The 23,286-nt window shown below is 38.4% G+C and overlaps 1 protein-coding gene across 1 annotated transcript in view; it reads left to right on the top strand.

Annotated features, from left to right (window-relative positions):
* Positions 1-23,286, top strand: part of SLC10A7 (solute carrier family 10, member 7) — a 179,476-nt gene that overhangs the window by 141,944 nt on the left and 14,246 nt on the right. Inside the window, exons 10-12 of the mRNA XM_009328858.1 lie at positions 12,443-12,608; positions 15,606-15,657; positions 17,191-17,264. Of these exons, the coding sequence (XP_009327133.1) occupies positions 12,443-12,608; positions 15,606-15,657; positions 17,191-17,264 (292 nt within the window). The remainder of the gene's footprint in view (positions 1-12,442; positions 12,609-15,605; positions 15,658-17,190; positions 17,265-23,286) is intronic.

Genomic DNA, 23,286 nt, shown 5'->3' on the forward strand with positions numbered 1-23,286 from the left:
AAAGCTCAGCTTGCGTACAGACAGCCCCTGCTGGTGTGTACAGCGTTTTCCCAAGCAGTGCATATGCAAACGGCATTTACAAAAAGCAGTGCATGTGCATGGAAACCACTGCAAAAGTGGTAAAATTGGTGTTTTCTCATCAGATTATTTTCTGTAGGTAAAGGTTGCAGTTGTACATTTCTGAATGAAATAAAATACTTCAGTATGTGAAATTTCTGATTTTTCTGTTCTTTTGAATTTCTGAAGAATCCGGTTTTATGCCAAACCCACTTGTATGGCCATATGTTGATTTTTTTTTTTTTAGGCAGAGTTATAGGAATTGACTAGATTGTATGATCACCTTGTCTATCATGCCTGCAGGTAGCTTTGAAAGGAAGATAAGTGTCAAAAGTATAATGCAGTCTGAGCGTAATTTATGAGAATGACTTATGTGCGAATGTTTTAGGCAATCAGCATCATTTAGATGGAGCTGAAAAGATTCTGCATTCTGTCATCGTTTTAAGGATCTTTAAAGTGAAGTGCAAAATATAAAATAATGTGGATCTGTGAAATCCTCAGCGTTACGTCATTTACCCTTATCATGAAGCAAACAGTTGTCAGTGGAAGCTCTGACAATGCTATTTCAGTCTTCTTACTGTATATTTCTTAATGCATATTCTATTGCTGTTAAAGATATGTTAAATTATGTTAAATGAAACTTTTCAATGACCTAGCATAAAACAAGTCCAACCAGAATGTAAAAAATAATATTTTCCTAAGTGTTCTGAAGTAGGTTGCAAAAATCCAACTGACTGTTTGGTTCACCTTTTCTACCTGCATCTTTAAAAAAAAAACTTTTAGCATTTACAATTGTAAGTAAGAGATCACCTACATGAAGACTAAGCCTGTCACTGTTGAGTTGTCTTAATGAAAGAATAGTTGTATACTTTCAATAGACCTCTTCTTTAACATCATTGAAATAAAACATGTGTCTTCACTATATTATTATTATTAATAATAATTTATTTATTGAAATAACTACACCAGTTTTTGTTGCTTGATATGTATATAAATGGTAAGGTTAGTTGACCTAACTGCTTGTTTTGGAAGATTCACTCCCTGACTTTTTAGACTATCATCCTACAAATGCTTATATGATTTACTTTGCATATATTTGTAGCAGTGTTTCAATTAAATGAATATTGATGGAACTATTACCTTAGGTTATAAAATAATCAACCAGAGATTGTTTCAGTTTTGTTATTGTGGAATACCAAGTGCTTTATTGTACTTAACAATTAAACATGTGTGCACATACTTCCACGTTTGTGCACATACTTCCAAGTTTTTATGCACAAAATAAAATGTATATTAATGTGTGATATCTATGTATGAAATTTGCAGATACTAAGGAAAAATGCAATATTAATGGTATATTTTTATTTTGTAGCTGGGATCATCCTCCTCTGTGCCTTTTACATCTATATTCTCACAGCTGTTTATGACTGTTGTAGTCCCCCTTATTATTGGACAGGTATGTCTTTTAAATATACATTCTTATTTAAAAAAATAAGATAAAGAGAGCTATCTTAAAGACAGACTGGCAACCTGGTAAGCTGCCACATAGGAACAGCCTCAGGATAGTGAAGTCTCATATCAGAGAAAAGATGCTACAGTGCTCCCTGGAGCCACATTGATCTTTGTTGAGATTGAGCATCTGTCCCTCACTACCACAAACATACGCTACTGCATATCGAGAAGGGAGTTTGTGAACATAAAGTGGGAAAAATGGCAGCCCAGAGTGTGAGAAATTCCAGCCCCATACAAATGAGCTTTGAGAACACTACATAGTCCTTTTGTCACATGCCCTTCGCCTGGATGATGAAGGAAGTTCTCCCTGTGTAGTATCTACTACTAATTACAGGAATAAAAATTTCTCTACATTAAAAAACATGGAAGGGCTAAGCAGTCAGAAGTTAAGAAATAATAAAATTAAGGCTGCTTGAGCCATTTTGTATATGCTCTACAAAAAGGGTTTTAATTGCATAATTGCAAACTATTGTTTCTGCATGACTCCTCTATCATTTGTTACACTGGATGGAGGGTATTCATGGAGCGAGCAGCTGTTCAATATTTCATTTTATACTCATTGTTCATAATGAAACACAAGGCCTTATTTTTCATGGCATAAGATAGAAATCTTTAACAGAATGTAAAGATACTAATTGCAATACAAGATTTTCTGTGACACCTGTTTCTGTCATATCTGTTTTTTCACAAATACTAATTATTTTTTTCTCCCACATCATGGTGGGAAATTGCTGTATTAAGACCAAAAGTTGTCAGAAGTGTTCACTATTCTTGGACACCAAAACTGAAACACCGGAAGCCTAATTCTTACATACTTGTAAGTATTCATTGTTCACAGGCATTCAGAATGTACGAAGGGAATATCAGTGGGATTTGCAGTTCATTCCCAAGGGGTACCGTTGCTGATTCTAGCATCCAGTTTAACGCTGGGTTCAGCTGGAACTTTCTGAATTTTGTCTGCCTAAAGCAGACTTTGAAATGGAAAGGTGGTTAAAATGTAGGTAAATGGAAGTGGAGTCTATAAAGGAGCACCCTGGACAAGGTTAAGAATATCTATCATTGCCTGTGCTATGTAGAACAGTCAAATCAGTCTTGTATCAAACTATATTTGCACATTTCAAAACTGGCATGTACTGTAACTTACCGAAGTCTTAGTGAAGTTTGTTTCTTATATGGTCAAAAAACCCCATTAAAGTCTAATAAGATGATGAGCGTGATAAGCATGACAGTAGCCACCATCATCGGTACCTGCGTAACCTGTATGTAACCATACTATGTGGAAAATAGACATAACCTCTGTGTCCCTGAAGGCTTTTGAATTGCTCACATGCTTTGAGTTAAATGTCTAAGAACCTCCTTATTAATTAGGACCACAAAGGGTTGCTGATGAACCTACCTGTGTATCACGTTCTTATCTCGTCAAAACTAAATTATGTCTCCAACCAAAAGTGGACAAGCAAAAGTACTTGAATCCTCTGGTCCTGAAAGGTCCAAAAACTGGAAGCTATTAGTTAGAAGCCTTAGTTGGAAATTTCTAGGAAACAAATAGCATGGCAGCAGATCTAGCAATAAAGTAACCTGTAGTGATGGAGTATCAGCAATCTGTACTGCAGTGTAATAAGTCTGAAGATGATGGTAGATTGCTAGACAAAATGATTGCAAAATTTCAAGAGGACTTTCATCTATATGTATAATGGTGTGTTACTTTTGAAAGATGTTAGAAGAAATTGCTACGTGAGGTAACTGGTAGAGTTGGGGGTTTTTTTGGCTGCACCAAATAGTAAGGCTAAGTAACATGAATTGAGCAGTAAGCATATGAAATAAGTGCTCTGAATGATCAGAAGTTCAAAGTCAGAATTGTGATGGGACTTAACTGAGAACAGATGTGATTTTGGAGTTCTGATAAAGGCTGAAAGAAAAAAAATAGAGACTTAAAGCTTGTGTAACTCAATCGCAAATTTATTTAAGCATCTTGTTTTTTTATAAATACACTTCAACAAGAAATAGGATGATTCTCCTTTAAAAGTGTTTGAAGCCGTTTCTGGAAATGAATGATCAACAGAAATAGCTCTCATTGCTCTAAGCATAAAGACTTTGTTTCTAAAGTTATTGCGCTTGATTATATCTGTTCAGAGGATATGGAAGAGAGGAAATGCTAAGGATAGCTACAGATTAAAAATGCCAAGGGTAGTTTACATTGATTGTCTTGATTAGGTAGAACTGTACAAAGGTAAACCAACCTGCCCAGATAGGAATAGAAGCCATTTTTGACAGTGGGTATCCAAAAATAACGTGCAGTAGTCAGGGAAAAACAATAAGCAAGAAAAGGACTGACACCAAGAGATACAGTGATAGGTCTGCTTGCCCTTCATCTGGAGGTGGCATGGATCTGCTCCCAACTAAATGGGAAGTTTTGAATTTAGTTCGTAGACCACTACTCAGTCATTACTGAACTGTTGCACAACACGTGGCACAGCAATGTAATACTGCTTTGTGAATCACAAGTTGCTCACTGTGGGATTCCAGATGCGTTAAGAGATAATGGCCCACAATTCATGAATGACAGTTTCAGCATTACTTCTAATTTATCATTCCATGCCCACAGTGTCAATTCCTTACCATGCACAGTCATACCGTTCAGCAGAAAAGTCAGTGGAAGAATGCCTCTTGTAAGGTTACCTGGTAGCAAAGAGCTTGATTGGGAAAAAAACGAGCTTGGAGCCTGCCTGCCTGGAGGATTGCTTCTCTTCAGCCTTCCTAACTCAGCTGTGATCAACACAGGCTTTACGCTCGATCCACAGCAGTGTAAAACAGAGAAGGCTGCTTAAAGGAAGCATTCTCCAAGGGCTTTATTTTCCTTTAAAAAAATCTTGCCTCTGGGAAAACCTGTGTTGCCTAAACGCTCATTTCCTGAGCAGGCTGCAGAGCTGGCTGTTTGAGCAGCCCCTGGGATATGAGCAAAGCAGATGAGAAGGTGCAGATGAGATGATTTGTTTTGTTTGGGGTTTTTTGTTTGCTTTATGGCAAAATTGTATCAAGAGTTTTTGGTTGCTTGGCTGACTTGTCAGAATTTTTAATGATGACTGGGAGAAAGAAGTCACAATAGTGTAATTGATGCTTATTTTCTACTGTTTCTCAAACAATTTTTCAGTGTGGCAAGACTGCCATTGACAGGAGTCAAACACGCTTTTCTAGCCGCTGACAATGAAATGTGTAAGGGGCTGCAGGTACAGGCTCTGCTCAGGTGGTGGCTGCCATTTGTTAGGTAAAGAAAGAACTGTTGAAGGAGGGAGGAGGAAGATATGTTATCAGAAAGGCACTGAGTCTTACAGATAGCAGTTACTGATAGATGGTCTTCAATAAGGAGACTCGCTCTGTTCTTTGTCAGAGATGTGCAGGGTGTCTAAACCTAAAAAAAGCTGTGGTGTGCATCCTCTGTCTACAGATGTGTTTTGCTAATTGACAGTATGATGTTACTCAAATCAGTATTGGTAGTATAATATTGCATTTGTATTTATAGAGTAACGAATAAGACCTCTCTGATAAGAGGTCTTGAAAAGAGACATAATCTATAGTATGTTATGAAGACCTAATGTTCTATAAGCCTTGAAGAGCTGTAGTGTGTAAGAGCTTGTTATTTGTGCACCACTTGTATACCTCTAAGGGGAATTTGAGAATACTTGTTATACGATAAACATGGTAATAGATATTTCATGGGAAGGATTTTTGAATTTACTCTGGCAGCTTGAAGTTCTGATTATTTTTTTCCTGGGTAGCAGAGTTCTGATGAAGATTGCTGCTCCTGAGCTGTTGTGATTTTGCTAAAATAATTGTTTCCTCGTCTATAGATGTCGGTAATACTTTTAGCCAGCAAAATGTAAGGTTTTGAGAAATGTCTAAGCAGTTTCTTCATGACCAGTTGTGAGATTTGGCTGAAGACTGTTGTTTCTTTGGGTTTTTTTTTCCTTCTGAAGTGACAGATAACAGGAACAGTGAAAACCACTGCAATATTTCCTTTCCCCTTTTTGCAGACTTTCTCCATTCTCTACACCTAAGTGCTTATGACAGACTTTTATTTTATGTTTTATATTAAAGAGCAATTTATGATTAAATGTTAATGAAATAGAATTTTCACTGTGCTTTCATTATATTCTACTAGTTTGAACATTTTTCAAAGCAGCACACCAAAACCCGCTGTTTTCTATGAATAAATAATAAAAAGCTTGTCTGTACATTATCATTCATGCATTCTCTAGTTGCCCCATTGGTAATTTGTCTGCCAGCGTAAAGTGGGCACTTCACATTAAACAGACCTTAACTAAAGCTAAAACTAATGTTACGATTCTAAGTAGTTCTTCTTTTCAAATCTATAAAATGGAGCCAGTTGTACAGAAATCCTCGCTGAATCTGGTCACACAAAAAAATCTTGATGTCCTACAAGTAAAGGATTTTAAGTGCCTTCTGCATCATTGCCCAAAATGTTCCAGAGGAACCCTATCAGCATTTGGGAAGTGTGCTTATAAACACAACTCTAAAAGGGTGCTATGTTGCAATACAAGTTGTCAGTGAAATTGAAACTGAAAAGCTTAGCAATGTATTTATTTTTAAAGAATAAGAAATTGAAAGGGAAAGGTAGGTGGCAGTTGCTAGGGAGTAGAAGGTACTATTCACCTAAGCCTAATGTTTGTTTATAGTGGGTGAGTGGGGGAAGCAATAGTTAAAGAAACTGTTACAAAAAGGGAACAGTGTCAAATCCTTTCCTTCTTGTAACTTAAATCCACATGGAAGTAGCCCTACTTTCTCTACAAAGTCCAGGAGAGCTGCAGGGAGGAGGAGTGGTACCCTGGGAGATGAGCGCTTCTGGAAGCTTGTTGCAGGAAACTGAGATGGCAGATAAACAACCTTCAGACCACAGTTTGCTCTCTTCTGATGCTTGACTCAAAACAGGGAACAGAACCTAGCCTCCACAGAAATACAAAATATGAAGAGAAATACGAAATATGAAGAAAACATGTACCGCTGCTTACAGGCTCCCTTTACATTTTTGCCATGTTGCACCTGTTTGTAAGGTTTTAAAGTAACAGTTGTGAATTACCACAAAATGTGAAAGTTAATTTTGGAAATGGCCTCATGTGGGTTTTATAAAACTTGCTTTGAAAGCATGTATGTGTCAGGACCTATCTCTTGGGAGTAAACTGACTGACATAGTGGAGCAAGATAGCTTTTAGGGGAGTTTGGTAAGCTGAGGAAAGAAAACAAGATGCTTGTAAAAAAGATTCCCCCCCCCCCCCCGACTGCAAAAATGTTTTGGTTTTTTCTATCCCATCTTCAATAAAGAAATAGTAGATTGCACACTCCATAAAATAAGGATAGATGTGACATTTGTTGATGTCCTACAAGGTATAGAAAGGTGGGTGGACCAGTACGAAGTTTGGGACTTTAGCAGTATATAGGAACAGGTGAGAATGCATGCCTTCACATAGGTACGGTCCCTATAAAATTGTCAGGACGGGGTCTGGCTGAAGTGATAGGAGCTCTGCTTTGGAAAAGGGTCTGTGCATTTGAACTGTGATGCAGACCTTGGATATATGGAGGGTGGCTATGCTATAGAAATCTGTGAAGGATGTTCCATCTTATTTATGTCATTTCTACAACCCGCATGATCTCCTTTCCATTCCAGTATCTGATTCTTTCTACTGTTTTTCACAGTCGCTGTCATCTTAGTTCACTTTTTCTGCAATTTTTCCCCCCTTCATGTCTTCCAAGCTTCACTGAAGTAGTTCCCAATATTCCATGCAGTCTCCTTTCTTGGTTTGCCATCACTATATAAGAAGAGATATTGAGAAGTTATTGAACTGTTGCAAATATCTAGCCTGACTGAAAGCTTTTCAAAAGAAACTTCTGCATTGCAGAGTTCATTGCAAAGGTCTGTTGCTATAAGTAGTAACAACATTAGTTAAGAATGAGTTAGGAATCTTACCTTAAAAGACAAAGTAAATAAGGTAACTGCTGCATTTAGGTATAGTGATAGTCCAGCATAATAGGCCCCAAATCCAGTTTGTTTCCTTGTGTGTTTCAACATAAGGAAAAAATGACTTGTGTCTCTTTGTTGAAGTGGTAAAGCCCCAGGTATTTTTCCCAGGTACTTAGAAGTACATACCAATACATAATAAACAAGAGGAGCAGAAGTGCAGTAAAAACATTGTGAATTCTGTTAAAGATTAAATCAGTCCAAAAGAGTTGATAGAATAAGGAAATATTTACTTTGCATAATGATGTAAATACCAAGAGATACTCTTCTGTGTATAATGGAAACAGAAAAGGTGACTTCATAACCATTTCCCCTGCTTTTTTTTCATTTCATGGGTTTAAAAAAAAAATTAAGTTGAAGACCTAGATAGTTTTTGAAAAATGTACTGTATTACCAATGTCAGAAATTATTCCATTCCATATACATGGTGGGGAGGAGCTCCTTGCCCTATTTAGTTCAATTAATAATGTACATTAATGAATTATATTGCTTATTGCATTTTTTGTCTTGTATGTCCAGCACTTCAGCAGGTAGGTGGAAACAGTCTAGCTGTATTTTACTGACAAATTCCTCTGGGTGCACAGTGTGACTGTTATGAAGGTACAATTAGATAAGTGAATTGTTTTTCTATAATATATCTTCTGCTATTTTCATGTATGATCTTATAACAGATGAGCGTTATTTACCTGCTTTCCTGGAATAGCAGGTTGTGTTTCTTTGTAGAGGGGATGTTAAGTGAATTAAACACATGAGCAGTTAGCCCATTTGCTTAGGGAGGCTGGCGTTGAGACAAGGAGGTTATGGCAGGATACAGAGCAGCCTGGAGGAGAAATACTGTGGATGTAACCATTCTGCTAGAAGAACTGAATTGAAATGGGGACACTACTGTTAATTCATGTGTAATTACATTCCTTTGTTGTTAAAAATTAAATCCCGGTCAAGAGGAAAGTTGAGCCTGGAACTGTGTTTTGAAGCAAATTTGAGCTGATGCCTTTCCAAAAACCTTTGGAGATTGCCAGGATGTAGTCACCAGGAAGTAGTTACCTGATGGACAGATTTATGTTCTTTCATTGTCTAACTTTTCTGTGAGTTTATCAGCATCTTTCATCATGCAGGTTATTTGTAAAATATCACCTACTACAAAGTTTTGCTTCTCTTCCTCTCTTCTCTCCACTAAACCACAGTTTGAGGGAAGGATTCACCATGCACTGTTCTTTCATGTGCAACCTCTGGGTCAGCCATCAGGAATTCCTTGTTCTTTGAGGCTGGCATTTATATCTGCACAAAAATCTTTGCAGTTCATCATGCTTCATGTGATCACTACCATAGGACCAGAGGCCCCAAAGCCCTCCTTGCAGAAGTAATTCTGCAGGAGTCTCAGCAGGGATACGGGTTGCAAGGCCTTTGTACCTTGAGATTTGTACCTTAAAAATTTATGCATGTGTTCTCTGCAACATGGGAGCATTCTGCAGCATTTTCCCTTGTAAAGTATGTTTTTAAATGCTGTTATGTTTCATATAATGATTATTCTTCCAATATCTCTGCCCCCCTCCCCAAGATGTTGTTTTTAACTGCATTTTTTTATGTGAGGAATTCCCTTTCACTAGGAACTGTGGAATTACTACCTCTGAAGAGTACTCCCCTTTTTGCTCTTTTCCATCAGTGTGCCAGTCTGATGCATGTATTTTGGATGTCAGTTATTCACATTTCTACCCCAGGCTGTAAGTTCATCTTTTCACAGGAGTATCAGTTCAGACTTTTTCTCAACTGCTTGTTTCTGCGGTGCTTGTCCCTCCCTTGTCCTCCTTTGTACTGGTATGTACTTCAAAATACTGGACTTTGTCGTTTCAACTGAGAGGTGATACACCGGTAAGGTGCCTGAGTCTGGCGTCCTTCGTACAGGCCATAACATGCAAAAATGATTGTGTTAGCTTTTGCTGTGTTTGCAGACAAATGAAGCTTAATATCTCTGTCCAGTCTCCGAATTGCCTATGAGATTCTTTATTTAATCATTTCAATCTGCGTTGCTCGTGGCTTTTCAACCTCTATTAGACTTCCTGTCAGAGAGTGCTGGCACCACAGAACAACAGGGTTCACTGGCTGGCTGGCTCTGTACTTTATTGTGTGTTGTCTTTATTGTATTTGTGGGATTTATTGTTATTTCACTACAAATCTTCACAATATTTTTTAAGTTCTGTGTTAACCCTGAAAAGTTACAGAATTAGGTTAAGAATTAAAAGGCTTTCAAAGCATCTTTGTCCTGAAACAACTCTGCAGGGCATGAATAAGTAATAAATGGATTGTTTTTCAGTCAAAATGAATCAGCTGACATGAGCTTCCCTGTGAAAAATCTAGTTGAGTTTTTACAGATACCTGTAGGGTTATATTTCTCCCCTCTTAAGTTATACAAGAATTCAGATCACCTTGAATCAGTGATCATAGGCTGGATTGACCTCTGAAATTATAGATCTTGAACCTTGTGCGAAGATCAAAATGTATGGGATTCTGTGTTAGAGAGGATGTATTTTGTCTGTGTTTTTACAGTATACATTTAGCATGACACTGGCTTGATTAGATGATTTCCTGAAGCCACGATTTAGTTCTTCAGGGTCCGACTATGTAATTTTTTTAAAAATACAATGTGCAGTAGGAAGCCGTACTGGTATTTATGGTTGTTGATTCACAATAATTCCAGACTAGATAGAGGTGGATATTTAAAGATATCAACCAATTGAAGATTTTGAGGAAATACTGCTTGCAGTTTCATTTTTAAAATGTTTTTTCTTTCTCTTATATGTCAGTCCATGTTAAATGTGTATAAAGTTATTATTGTCATGTATGTTATAATTATACCTTGTACAGACACAAGGTTATCGTTTTTGTAATAAATACCTCCAGTACAAGTTGTATTGTGACATAATTAACCATCACTTTTCTTTTTCAACATCTCGTTACTTTCAGTATAAATCTTCTGGAAGGACCCTAAATAAATAGGTGGTTTTAAGTAGCTCTTCTTTTTCCCCAATGTGACCTTAATTTATGGGATAATAGGATTATTTTTTTTAAACTTCCTTAAAACACACTCACTTTAGAGGTGAAAAACTTTGCTTTTTGCTTCTGATAATTACAGAGTCCCAAATCTGCTCAGATAAGACTAATCTGGTCTCCCATTTGATGTCTTTCACACTGCACACTAAATGTCTTCACTCAGCTTTCTTGCCTCTCTTTTGTCAATGTAGTGGTTTATTCCTACCTGGTGGCATATAAGGAGGTGGCTGAAGGAGCTGCACTGGATGCTCTTTCAGGAGTTTGGCAGTATATTCTCAGTTGTGTTCTCTCTTTAACATCTGACAAGTGTGAAACTTAGTTGGGTGTTTTCACTGGGGTGTTGAGCATTCCCTTACGTGGATTCTTGTAAATCTGTTATTTTTCATCAGCGGGAAGCATAGAAGTGCTGGGAGGTAAGTGCTGGTCTTCAGCCTGCTTAGCTTTGCGTGAACCCCATGTGCCAAATTTTTAGTATCTGCCCTGCCATGTGGTCGATGAAGTCTATTTGCTGTGGTCACTGGGATAGCTGCTTCCAGGACTTCCCTGTTGAGAAGCTTGCAAACAATCTGGGAAGGCAGTGAAGAAAACTGACAGCTGTGAGGTCAGTCCTGCAGCTTTGGCAGTTAGTGTGTGAAAAGGTCCTATGGTAGCATTGGTGATGATGCTTTGATATTAATCTTGAATATCTCTAAAATGTTCTGTATTATTAAACCGATAGTGGTGATGTTTATTAATGGTACCGCTATGGGAAGGTAATGAGACACATTTAGAGCCCTCTGGTAGAAGTGTTTCAGGGTCTCGTGCTATTATTTTGGAAGGAGCATGGTAACGGAGAACATCGTGAGGTCTCGGGAGAAATTAGGCAAGATAATGTGATTGCTGAAAAATTAACACAAATCGCAGCTGTATGATAAAAGCTTTAAGAAGTTTTTTCAAACCATATAAAGTAAAGAGAAAAACTAAAAGCGACTCCCCAGGCAGGGCTGAAATAGATGCATTGTATCTGCTGAGGCTTAGTCCTGTAGTATTTGGCATAATTTGAAAGTTGAAGTTACTTTAAAATTTATAGTTGTTTCTAAAAAATTCTTGAAATACAACTTCAGATTCTGTTTCCTGAAAGTGCAAAAGTTTCGCTAAGGTTTCCTTGTTTTCATGTGTTAATTCTGGTATTCTAAAAGCGTGCAAATGGCATTTGTCTTTGGATTTACAAAAACTCTAGATATTCAGAGTTTGAATTATTTAAACTCCCACAACACATGCACTTTTGCTTTTCAAGCTTGAGTTATAATTTAATTAAAAACTTCTGGTGCATCGCTAGCTATTTAAATATTAAAATGTTCCATGGATCACTTTCGATTATCTACCGTCATGAAATTCCTGAAGATGTCAGATTTTTAAGATTCCCAAAGTTGCACTTGGAATTGTCTGTTGATGCAAAGGGGACTGTGATAATTACATACATCCATTAGTATCAGCAGAGGAGATAAACTTTGGGGAGGCTTAATGGGCATGTCTCAGTGACAGCTAGCAAAGAACATTTGGCATGATTAAGGATGGATTTGAATGTACTTGAAAATATACTCTCATTATGGACGCCCAGTGGAAGTTGCACTACAAATGTTAAATTCCCCAGAAGAAGAGTTGTGTGGCAGGGAAGCTTTGAAATCCACTGTGGCCGTCATCCAAATTACTCTCTTCTCTTTGTGTCTTTCTGCTGTCAGATTCACTTTGTGATGCCCAACTTGGCTCCCTGCATCTTTGAAAAGAGGCAACCTGTTGGTTTCTGTGTTTCAGATTGTCCGGAGGTACATCAAGGACTGGCTTGAAAGGAAGAAGCCTCCATTTGGCGCTATCAGCAGCTGCGTGCTCCTGATGATCATCTACACAACATTCTGTGATACTTTTGCCAATCCAAATATTGACCTTGATAAATTTAGCTTGATTATAATAGTGTTCATAAGTAAGTTCAGCCTTAAAGCATCTCTCTTATCTGTGTTTCAGGTGTGTAATGAGCTATCTGTACTGGAAAGCGTGGGGCTGCGGGGATACCGGCATGGGGCTAGAGCTTGTACTTTTAATGCATCTAGTAAACCAGATTACCAGACTACTTAGGGGCTGGATGCTTTTAGGGATTGAGTAAGCATTTAGAGAGGGATGAAGCCTGCTATTTAGGTGTGCCTGAGATTGCTCAGTGGTCCTCCCTTTCTAAAGGGGCACAATATTACTTGCCAAGTGTTTATGACCATTCTGTTTTGTCTTTTTTGTTATTAAACAACCATAAATGCACAGATGTTGCATTCCAAAGAGAAAGGAAAGATTTGGGTTTGAGCTGTTACTCAAAAGCACTGTTATAACTTTTAAATAGTTCTTCCTTACTGTATTATAAACCTAGAAACTAGTTGGGAGTTTGAATGTGTTGATATATTTCTGTGCATGAATGCATTTCTTGCAGAGTTTGTTTTAGAAGCACTCTAGTCATTCAGCCTTAAATAACATACACATGAGAATAGACTGCTGGTATCCTTGCCATCAGTTAAAAATACACTGGCAGATCACTACTTCCCAGGAAAAGGCAGTGGTATGCAGGCACTGTGTCCTCTCCCAGTAGGGAATTCCCATCTTGCTTCATACTGTTCGGAGACAGGAGTTTCAATTTGCTTGGGGGAGAGGTAACTACAGTATACTACAGTATAAGTCACATCTCATACACTCTAAAACTGTTAGATTTCAAGAAATCAATGCCTCACCTACCTTGAAGTGTGTGTATGTGCGCATGTTTCTGTCTAATAAAAATAATGTATCTTCTATAAATCCAACCTCCACTAAAGTCAGGAGGAAATTTGCCCCTGCTCTTTGCGGGTCAGTTCTTATTCTGTCCTAATTGTGGCAGTTTTTTGGATTATGAAACGCTATATGTGTGTAAAATACTATATGGAATCATAAATGGTACTGTATAAATACTTTATTCTGAAAGCAAAGAAGAAGGAAGCCATGCGAAGGAGCTTTTTTTCAAAATGGAGGAAATAACTTCTTTGCATGGGCACCTGAGAGGGACCACATCCCAGATGCACTTAAATCAGTGCAGAGTTGTCAGCAAAAAAGAGGGATATGGAAATTTTCAACTCTGACTTAACATGTAGAGAAACTCAGAATGAAGTAATTTTATGTTACTGTGCTGACCGCTACTTTGAAAAAAAAAAAAGTTCTTTTTTAGTTAAAAAGGCATGTTCTTCCTTGAGCAGTTGGTGTAGAGTTGTTGCTTCCATTGCCTTTCTTGTCTTTTATTTCTCTGCAAGACAACTCTGCGTTTATGCCATGTGTAATTATGTATACCACTTGCAGTGCAATACACTGAAAATCATTATATATACATTTTCATTGCCAGTGTGCATAACTGGAGTTTCTTAGTAAGAATATTAGCATGAGCATTGGAACTGCTTGGAACATATTAGACATTTGTTTTTTTCTGAAATATTTATAAAACAAAAAACCAAGGAAGTTGTGGAGATGGATATGCACATTGTATTCTAGAAAAAGTTTCTGTACCGCCATTGGATGTGTTGGCTGGATGTGTGTGTTGTGTTATTCTAGGATATGAAATTAGCACGAGGAGTTTGAGATGAAATTGCATTTCTTATTCTGCTGATTAATGTTTTTATGTAATTTTTATGTTAATATTCTAGCCACAGCAAAATATGCACAAGGGATAATTGGTAGCAACACATGCTTATTGCTTTACAGAATTATACATATTAAGGGATTTTTTTTCTGTGCATATTAAATTAATGTACTTAGTTGCAGAAAAATTGTAATTCAGCAACAATGGATTTCTTCCTTAGTTCATGAAGGAAGAATTAAGTGCATGCTGAGGTGACATTTATACATCCTAGGAAATGTATGTAAGAGAATGGAAAATGTCACTGGTAATAGCTAATATCCCTGCCATGTTGCCCAGTTGTAAACTGGGGTCAAAATCGAATGTGTTGTCTTGGCTTGCACTACCCTATGGGACACATTAGCCTTATTGCATTCACAAGTTTTGCAAGGAAAAGGGAGAGAACCCGCCCCAGATTCTGCTGCAAGTAAAAGCCCTTCCCCCCGTAACCCACAAACACCCAGAAAAGGTCTGTGCAGGTCACAGGGTTTCTCCTCCAGCTCTGTGGGGAGTTCCTGCGCTCCGGCACGATGCTCAGTCTCTGCAGTCCCAGCAGCTGCTCACAGCACAGCGGGAAGCTGCCTGCTTCTCCCCACGTATCCACAGACCAAGGGTGGGCTCTGTGCATCCCACAACCCCTGCGGGTGTCAGGAGAGCTGGCAGAGAGGAGAGCTCCCCTCAGGATGCTCAAAAAGCGTCTGCACTTACAAAGCTGACTGAGCTTGAACGGAAGCTGCTTTGTCTGATGTCCTGCCCAGTGCAGGAATTAGCCTTTGTCTCAGAAGGAATTAAAACGTCTATGATGATCTCCTCTTAACAGTGATCGTTCATCGGGAGAGTAATATACCCGGTGTGTGAGAATATTTATCGTGATCACGCTTACGCATTGTACTTTCTCCTGTTAAATAGAAAGGGGCTAAATTTAAATGCTTGGCAACTAGAGCATGTCTGAGAGACTTTGTTGTCAACCCAATAAGCAAAACTAGTGCGAACAGATGTGCAGCATGCAGTAGTGAACTTTCCTGCCATTCATCGTGTCAAGAAATACTTGATTCAGAAGAGTTACCTCAGGAAGAACTTGAGTAGCCACGATATTAGCTCTAGGTTTCTTGGCTGTAATGATACATATTGTTCTTCCAGACAGTCTTTAAAGGTTGTCTGTCATTGGATTTCTCTGCATAGACTTGGTCCAGCCTAGCTTCTGACCTGTTGTATGGGGGCAAAAGGCATGTACACAGCAATTGCAGAGATTTAAGTGATCTTTACTTCTCTAAGTCTAATTTTAACTTGTTTCTCTTTCAGTATTTTCTGTTCAGATGAGCTTCATGTTTTTGACTTTCCTCTTCTCTACAAGGTAATTGAATGTGCTGAATCAGAACCTTTAAATATTTGTTTTGTGTGATATCTTTGATTTGGGTGATACAGTTTATGCAAATGTGTAAGGGCAGGTTTCTGAATAGGGGTGACCTCATTTTGGTATTTCATACTGTCCTTACTGCATTTTCTCTGTTAGAGTTTCATAGGCTAAGAGAGCAGGACCTGAATTCTGTCCTTTCTTGTGTGTTAATTACAGAGTTGTTAAATCTCAATCAATCACTGCTATACCTCATCCACTGAAAAAAATGGATTTGCACAGATGTCACTGAAGGTATAATTTGCCCTGCAGACATGCTGATGACATATGAGAGAGAGAACTCAGTTTGACTTTTTACATCTCAAGATACATTTGCTGGGCTGGCAATTCACTCTTCTCTGTATATGTCAAATGTGTTACGTTTATATGGTGATTCTTAAAAGACAGTTGTCCTGAACTAATGTTTGGTAGAGCTATTTTTTTTTCTTTTTAAATATCAACCATGAAGAACAGTTGTACGTTCACTTCTCAAAAAATAGTACCGTGAGAATGGTGTTAGCCAATGACTTAGTGCATCACTTGAGCTGGTCAGAGTATCCACCATTGTCCTCTCACTTAGGCTTACTGGAGTATTTTTCTTAGCAGCGCTTTGCTGAATGGGAAGTGCCACAATACAGAAGACTCCAGATATATGCTTTATATAAATTATACAATATCCATCAAGGAGGATCACAAAGCAGGGTGCAATGTCTTAGAGCTACTATGCTTTTTTAGTGCCACAAGAAAATTTCTCTGTGACAAGCTCATACCCTCACCTTAGAAGGCATTTTTAAATAACTTTTGAACTGCTAGGCCTAACCTGGGGGGAAGATATGTCCCAACTGTAAAATCTAAAATGCCATAAGTAGTAACCAACTCAGTATGGTAAATATTTAGAATCTCATAAAATGATTCCTAATTTGGACCAAAGGGTGATCCATTGGCCAGTCATATGCCTCTCACTGTATGTTATTTTTCCACCCTTCCTGGCCTTGCTCCCAGTGTGTAAACCCTTAGATGCAGTTTTTCTCTGAAGTTGAAGATAACTACGTATTCTAAGCAGTGCTCATAGTGTAAACTCAATATACTATCTAAGTTGAGCATTTTGTTAACATTGCATACTAGGAAAAGAAATCGTAGGTCATTCTCTTTTTTAACAGAGGCAAGCTGGCCACTGCTGTGATACAGCATGTTTGCAAAAATAACCTTGGCTAGCATAAAGTTGTGTCCTACATACCATGTGTTCAGAATTCTTCTCCTTCAGACGGAAGCATATTCATTAAAGAATTTGCCACAACTGAGAAACAATTCTGCTTTAAAAAAAAAAAAAAAAATCAGACACTACTGTTCATTTGTGGGTAGAATTATTTCTGTCACTAGACCTGATCAAAGTGATGTGAACGTGTATACGGATCCTCAAATTAATATATTTGATCGATGATGTTTTAAGAAGGTTTGTGCTATCAGAGGTTATTAAAACTCTTTCTTTTCTAGGAATAACTCTAGTTTCACACCAGCAGACACAGTGGCTATCATTTTCTGTTCCACACACAAATCCCTCACCCTGGGTAAGTCAGGAGATAAGCTTTTGAGCAAAACAACAGTAACATTCATACTTTGCTGTGTTGAAAAAAAATTGTTGTTGGTTGCTAGCTTTTCTGCTTAAATGGTTTTGGTTTTAGTGTGACAAGTAATGCTACCAGTATGATACTAATAGTAGAATAATATTCTTGCATAGATAAAATAAACGCTTATTACAGGGCAGACAACATAGTCTTCTCAGCTGAGATTTTAGTGGTTATACAGTAAGACCACCTTATTTATGGAAGGCTGGATTTTTCTTTCTGTTCTTATTCTGTTCTGTTGCCTCATCCAATATTGATAAAATTTCAGGTTGTTATTTGAAAACATTGTAAGGTATATCTGGCCAGTCTTACAGTAAAATCTTACACCTAAAAGCTGGGATTTACAAGTGAAAATCGAAGCATGTAGTGTATTCAGAAATCACAAGTAGACAATACTGTCTTTTGCTTAATATGAGCAAAATGTATGTGTTTATTTTAAGTCTGCAGGTATTTTGGATAGTTTTATTTATTAGAATTCATTTATCAAAACATCATTGAGATATTTGTCACTTATGACCCCTTAGTGATAAAAAGATGTTCTGATGGAAATTCACAAAATACTGCTAAATCAGTTATGCTTACAGCCACTTGCCACTGCTTCATCCATTATGTTCAGTCAGTGAAATGACTAGTACTTGAATATTTTCTTACTGTTTTTCAAAATATGAAAACGTGTTTGATATGACTGAGTATATGCCTTTTCAAGACTGTATCTGTCAAAGAGAAACACAGCTGGTGTCAATAACAAAGGTAAGAACTCAGCCTGAAACAGGGGAAGAACAAGTTGGGACTTAGGTGAGATGTTTTCCCAGTCAGTTTGATATAGTGAAACTCATCTCAGGGTTCTTTGCTTCAGCCAGGCCTGTGCTGCACAACTGTTAGCAAGTGCCCTTGAAAGTCTGTGGGAAGTGAAGGAGTTCCTGGAAGACAAGAAAAAGGCAAACATAATGTCTCTTTTTCACAATGGAAACGAGGAGGGGACGAGGAATTATAGATCAGTGAGTTTAACTTCGTTTTGTAGAAAACTACTGAAACAATTAAATAAATTATTTTAACAGTGTAGGAAGAAACAAGGAAATGAGTAACAGCCCCGTAGATTTGTCAAATGCATATCATACCAAACTAACCTGATTTCCTTTCACACAAGGTCCTGTGGGTTGCAGAGAAGTAGCAAAAGTTGTATGGCTTGAGAGCATTATGGCTTTTGACATTTGCATGATGTTTTGGGCTCCAAAATTCAAAAATTATGTGGGCCAACTGGAAAGAGATCAGAGGAGAGTGCCATGAATGATCATAGATCTCAAAAACGTGACCCCGGAGGAAGGTTGAAGCAATTGGGATTGTTGAGAGAAGACATCTGAAATACAGTAGTGATCTTCAAATGCATAAAAAGTTGATGCAAAGAAGGAAAAAAGTAACTCTTCCACGGTGGACTTTGAAAAGGGAAGGACTTTGTTACAATGATGATGATTTAAGCTAACAATCAGGGAGACCTGTCTAATGTAAAACAGTTTAGCTTTGGAATATGTTGCCTATTGATATCTTCAATCTCCTATCATCGTAGACAAGCCTCAGACAGGAATTAGATAGCTGGAGTTGATCCTGCCTTGGAGCAGAACATAGATTAAATGACATTAGGTCTTTTTCAGCCAAATGTTCTATGAAACTGAAGCTTCAACTAATAAATGAGCTTGTATTCAGGAGAACAGTTACACTTGTATTTACAGAAAGCAACCCCACACGTAAGTCGTAACACACTACCGTACTTGCTATTTGGAGGTGTGTATAAACTTAGGACACAACTGTGATACTACAGAAGAGAAGCTGGTTGTATTTAACAGCACAAATGTGTAAGTCTCCCCTTCCCTCCCCAGTGAAAATAGTTTTATATACGCTCTTCTGAATACTTCTGCAGCTTGCTGTGACACTAAGAAAATAAGCACAAAGCCTGTTTTTAATATTTAAGTCCTAAAGGGCCTTGCCGTCACCCAGAAAAAAATGAGGACTGTTCATTTCTTTTACTCATTTCACCAAGCATCCTCACGCAGCCTGTCTTGACCTGCACCCTATGCACACAGCTGAGTCGGTTCACTTTTCTTCTGCTAGTACACTCTTCTTTTTATATTTTATTTTCTCCTTTAGAAGAACCTAGTTTGAGGTTCCTAGCTTGCTTGACTTTTTTGGCTTACATTTTCGCAATTCTAAGTTACTGCTCTCATTAGCTCAGCCTGATGAGTCAGGCTTTGTATTTTGCAGCTTTCTTTGCCCAAGGACACCAACAAAAATAGTTTGGCCACCTTGACTTCAAGGACTCCTACAGCTTCTCCCCAGCCATACATACTTTTGCCCTGCTAATACAGATGTCTCACGGATAAGTGTGCAAGTTGAAATGAAACAGGCAGATGGTGGAACGCAGTATTGCGGGACTGGTTCTCAGCTACAGACTTCCATTTGTCAGCTTCAGAACAGACTGCTTTACCTTCGTCCTTGAAGAGCTGGTGTCTCACAGAAAGCAAGTTTGCCTCCTAGGAGGCTAGTCACAAGACGTAATTTGTTCTTAGGCTTTGCACTTTTGCACTACCTTTCTTTACTCCTCAGGGCCTGCGTTGAGATCGCTGGGTGGTTGGGACCTGTGCTTCCCTTGCTGTATTCCATCTCTGGGGCTCAGCTTTGTCAAGGTTTCTTTGAGGCTTCCAGGCTTGTCTTGCGTGGGGCCAGCAGCAGCGTGTCCTGAATTGAGCACCTCCTCTGATGTGGAAATGCTGTCAGACCCTGGGATCCCATCTTTGGAAAGCCTGAGGGCCCCGCCGCTCTTGTGTGCACCCCTACACAGTGTGTGCGCTACGTAGGCGTGCCTGCTGTGTATCAGTTTCAAGCTGGCTCATTTTGAGGCCGCTGGTATTTTGCTCTGTTTGGTATTAGTACCAGGTCCAGATAAGACAGGGCTGCATAAACGCACATTTCTATGTAAATAGGGAGGATCGGGTTTTATGAAGCTGTAGTGCAATGAGGCATGCCCCTGAGCTGATGATGTAAACAAGAATGTTAACCACAGCAGCTAGCATTTATTCCTTCAATGAAGGTGGAAGTAGAGTAGATCTAATTTGTTTTTAAGGATCAGCCATTTCTGAATGACAGTTAAATCTATCCACAGCATAGTCTTGTCCACCCTGATCTTAGCAGAAACAAGAACAGACGTAGGCATTTTGGCCCTTACTCTTTTGTTGTTCTGTCACATTTCTACTTGTCCAGAGGTGTTTACTATAAACCATGCAATGAGAAGCCTTCTGTTCTCTTGTAGCGGAGAGAGTTTTTCCCTCTCCCTCTGTCATTACAATGCTTGAAAGCACAAATACAGCTCAGGGTCTGGTTTCACATCCGTTGTGGAGCTCTGCTTTGTTTGTCTTCAAGATTCCAGTGGTAGTGTGTAAATGACCCCCCAACACTTGTTCTTTCACTTTGAAACTGATTTCTCTCAGCTTGGCAGGTGAAACTCCAAATAGGTATGTCTGGCCCCTTCCCTGAGGAGCTTAGAATGGCACCGACTAAAGTGGGAGAAGAGCTGACAGCTTTAAAGCTTTAGAAGTGGTAATAGGAGAGGCATGAGAAGACTTTTATAAGTCACTTTCTCCCACACCATATTACGAAACCAACTAATTCCCATGCAGTGCATGCTCATGAGGCCAACTGCCACTTCCACTGTTGAATCCATGAATAAGTGCTTGCTCTGCACGGAGATAAGTGCTGTTCCCATATGCTGCGTTTTATTTTGTAGACAGAACAGTTGACACACTTTTTGTCTCAAAGATCAGAGTGCAGGGCATGTTTGTGTAAGGACAAATTAAACAGGGTAGGTGCCTTTGTGTTTCTTAGTTAGGAACACAAGCCAATATTTCTGCATAGAGGTGGGTGCTTTGGCAGTTTTTTGAATACAGTGCATCACGTATGCAGAAAAACTCATGTTTATTTGTATTTCACTTAATGAGTGAAACAGGATATAAAGTTACAAGGAGTGAAGATAAATACAGTATTCACAATGCCCTCTGGCATATTCACCCACACTTTGTTCTCTTTCTCTCCTTCTCCCTGCTCACATATATGCACAGTACATGTGAGCACACAGATATGCGGACATTTGATGCATGGCTTTTATTAGTGCATTTGCCATTGATTGATTAGTACTTAGTATTAGTACTTCGTCTATTGATTGATTGCAGATGAAGTGACTATTTGACCTTTAATTATGAGCCTTGCTATTGAAAATGACATTGAGCTATGGCTTCACATAATCCATCTGGAAAGCCCGACATGATGCCATTCCCTGGAGTTCATTCAGTGAGAAGAGAAGAGGCCTCAAGGAAGTGCAAAGCTATCAGTGTGGTTCATCTGAAAAAATACTGCAGTTGTTGCTTGCACTTACACAAAAGTTGCAGCCAAGTACAGAACATTATTTTTTGCAGAGTGAATTGCTAGCTAGAAGTTACAACTCCAAAAGTAAAATGCAGGATTCTCAAAAAATATTTTCACTTTATTTATCAGCAAAAAATGGAGTACTGCTACCTATTTTGGCTACCACAAATGCAAATGTTAGTACCGTAGGTATGATGAACAGCAGATTGGTAAAAAAATAAAACAACAAAAATAACCCCACCTTATAATAAAATTGGGGTATTGTTTGAGATGCAGAGTGCATTTTTCCTCATTTGGATTTAACAATGTAGCAGTTCTTTCACCATGGAATTCTTAAAGTAATGCGATCAAAGTTTCTAGGCTACAAAATACTTTCAGGAGAGAATAGAGTTCATTTTGCAAATAAAAGCCAAAGCGCTAACTTTCTTTTGTATTGTTTTAATTTCAGTCAAATCTATTTTTTAAATACTCAGCTTCTCACTGCACGAGTACAGAACTGATAGTCTGTACTTGAACAATTCTTAAAAACCTGCTGTAACGCACAAGTAGATTCACAGACAACTCAATTGTCTGTGAGCAGATCATCTAGGCTATGGATTAATCAGCCCATGCCTTCTCCCAAGTTGCCCAGCTGCACAATGTGGCAGAGTGCATCATGCTCACATATAGCTCCAATCTGCTCACAGCTATCTATAGTTTGCTCATGTAAGGAGATATCTGTAGAAAATAAGATTTTTCAGAGATAAATAATATATTTGCACATAAACCACTGCTGTCTAATATTAGCTGGGTTTTTGTTTCATCTGTTTTTTCCTATACCCAAACTCTGTGAAATGCTGTACTAATCAAGCGCAGACTCTTATTGTGTGGTGATAATCACCTTTCTCTGTTAAGATAGAAAAATGCCAAAATGTTCTAACTTGTGTTAAGATAAAAGGTAGATAATTTTGATTTTAAAAAGGAGGCATCTCTTAATACTTCTATAATAGAAAGTAAAATGGTAAAATCAGGTGCGTTGCCCTAAGTGAGTATTCAGGCTATACTCTGGTATTTTTGAAATGTGGTGGTTTTTTTCTGCTCCTGGCAGAGAATTGTCCTCTAAGGTGATTATTCATCCAGGCACTATCTGTGACTAGCTATAAATGTGTGAATAATTCCTCTGACTTTTACATAAAGATCTAGAAAATAATCCTGGTTAATTGCTCTCTGAAAGTTTTCAAGAGTCAGACTTTTGATACTGTGTCTTGCTTTCAAAGTTTTCCTATGAGTGTTGAACAGGAGACATTACTGCTGGCACCGTGTCGTACTTCTTGGTGTTATTAATGCTTGAATGTGCATATTTTCTTACCTGTTACAGACTTTTAGTGTCATTTCTTCCCCAGGTGACCGATAGAGTGATGTAAGTGAAAATGATCTGCCTGCTCCTCTGCCTAGAATTGGTGGGTGCTGACCCGTGGGGCAGAAGGGAAGCTGATAGGAGGAATATGCTTGAAGGAATGAGTGTCTTGCGGAGGTCATGTCTGGGCCAATATGTACCGCTCACTACTGCCAGAGA

Source organism: Pygoscelis adeliae, unplaced genomic scaffold (genome assembly GCF_000699105.1).
Source record: "Pygoscelis adeliae isolate BGI_AS28 unplaced genomic scaffold, ASM69910v1 Scaffold66, whole genome shotgun sequence".
NCBI classification, from domain to species: Eukaryota; Metazoa; Chordata; class Aves; order Sphenisciformes; family Spheniscidae; genus Pygoscelis; species Pygoscelis adeliae.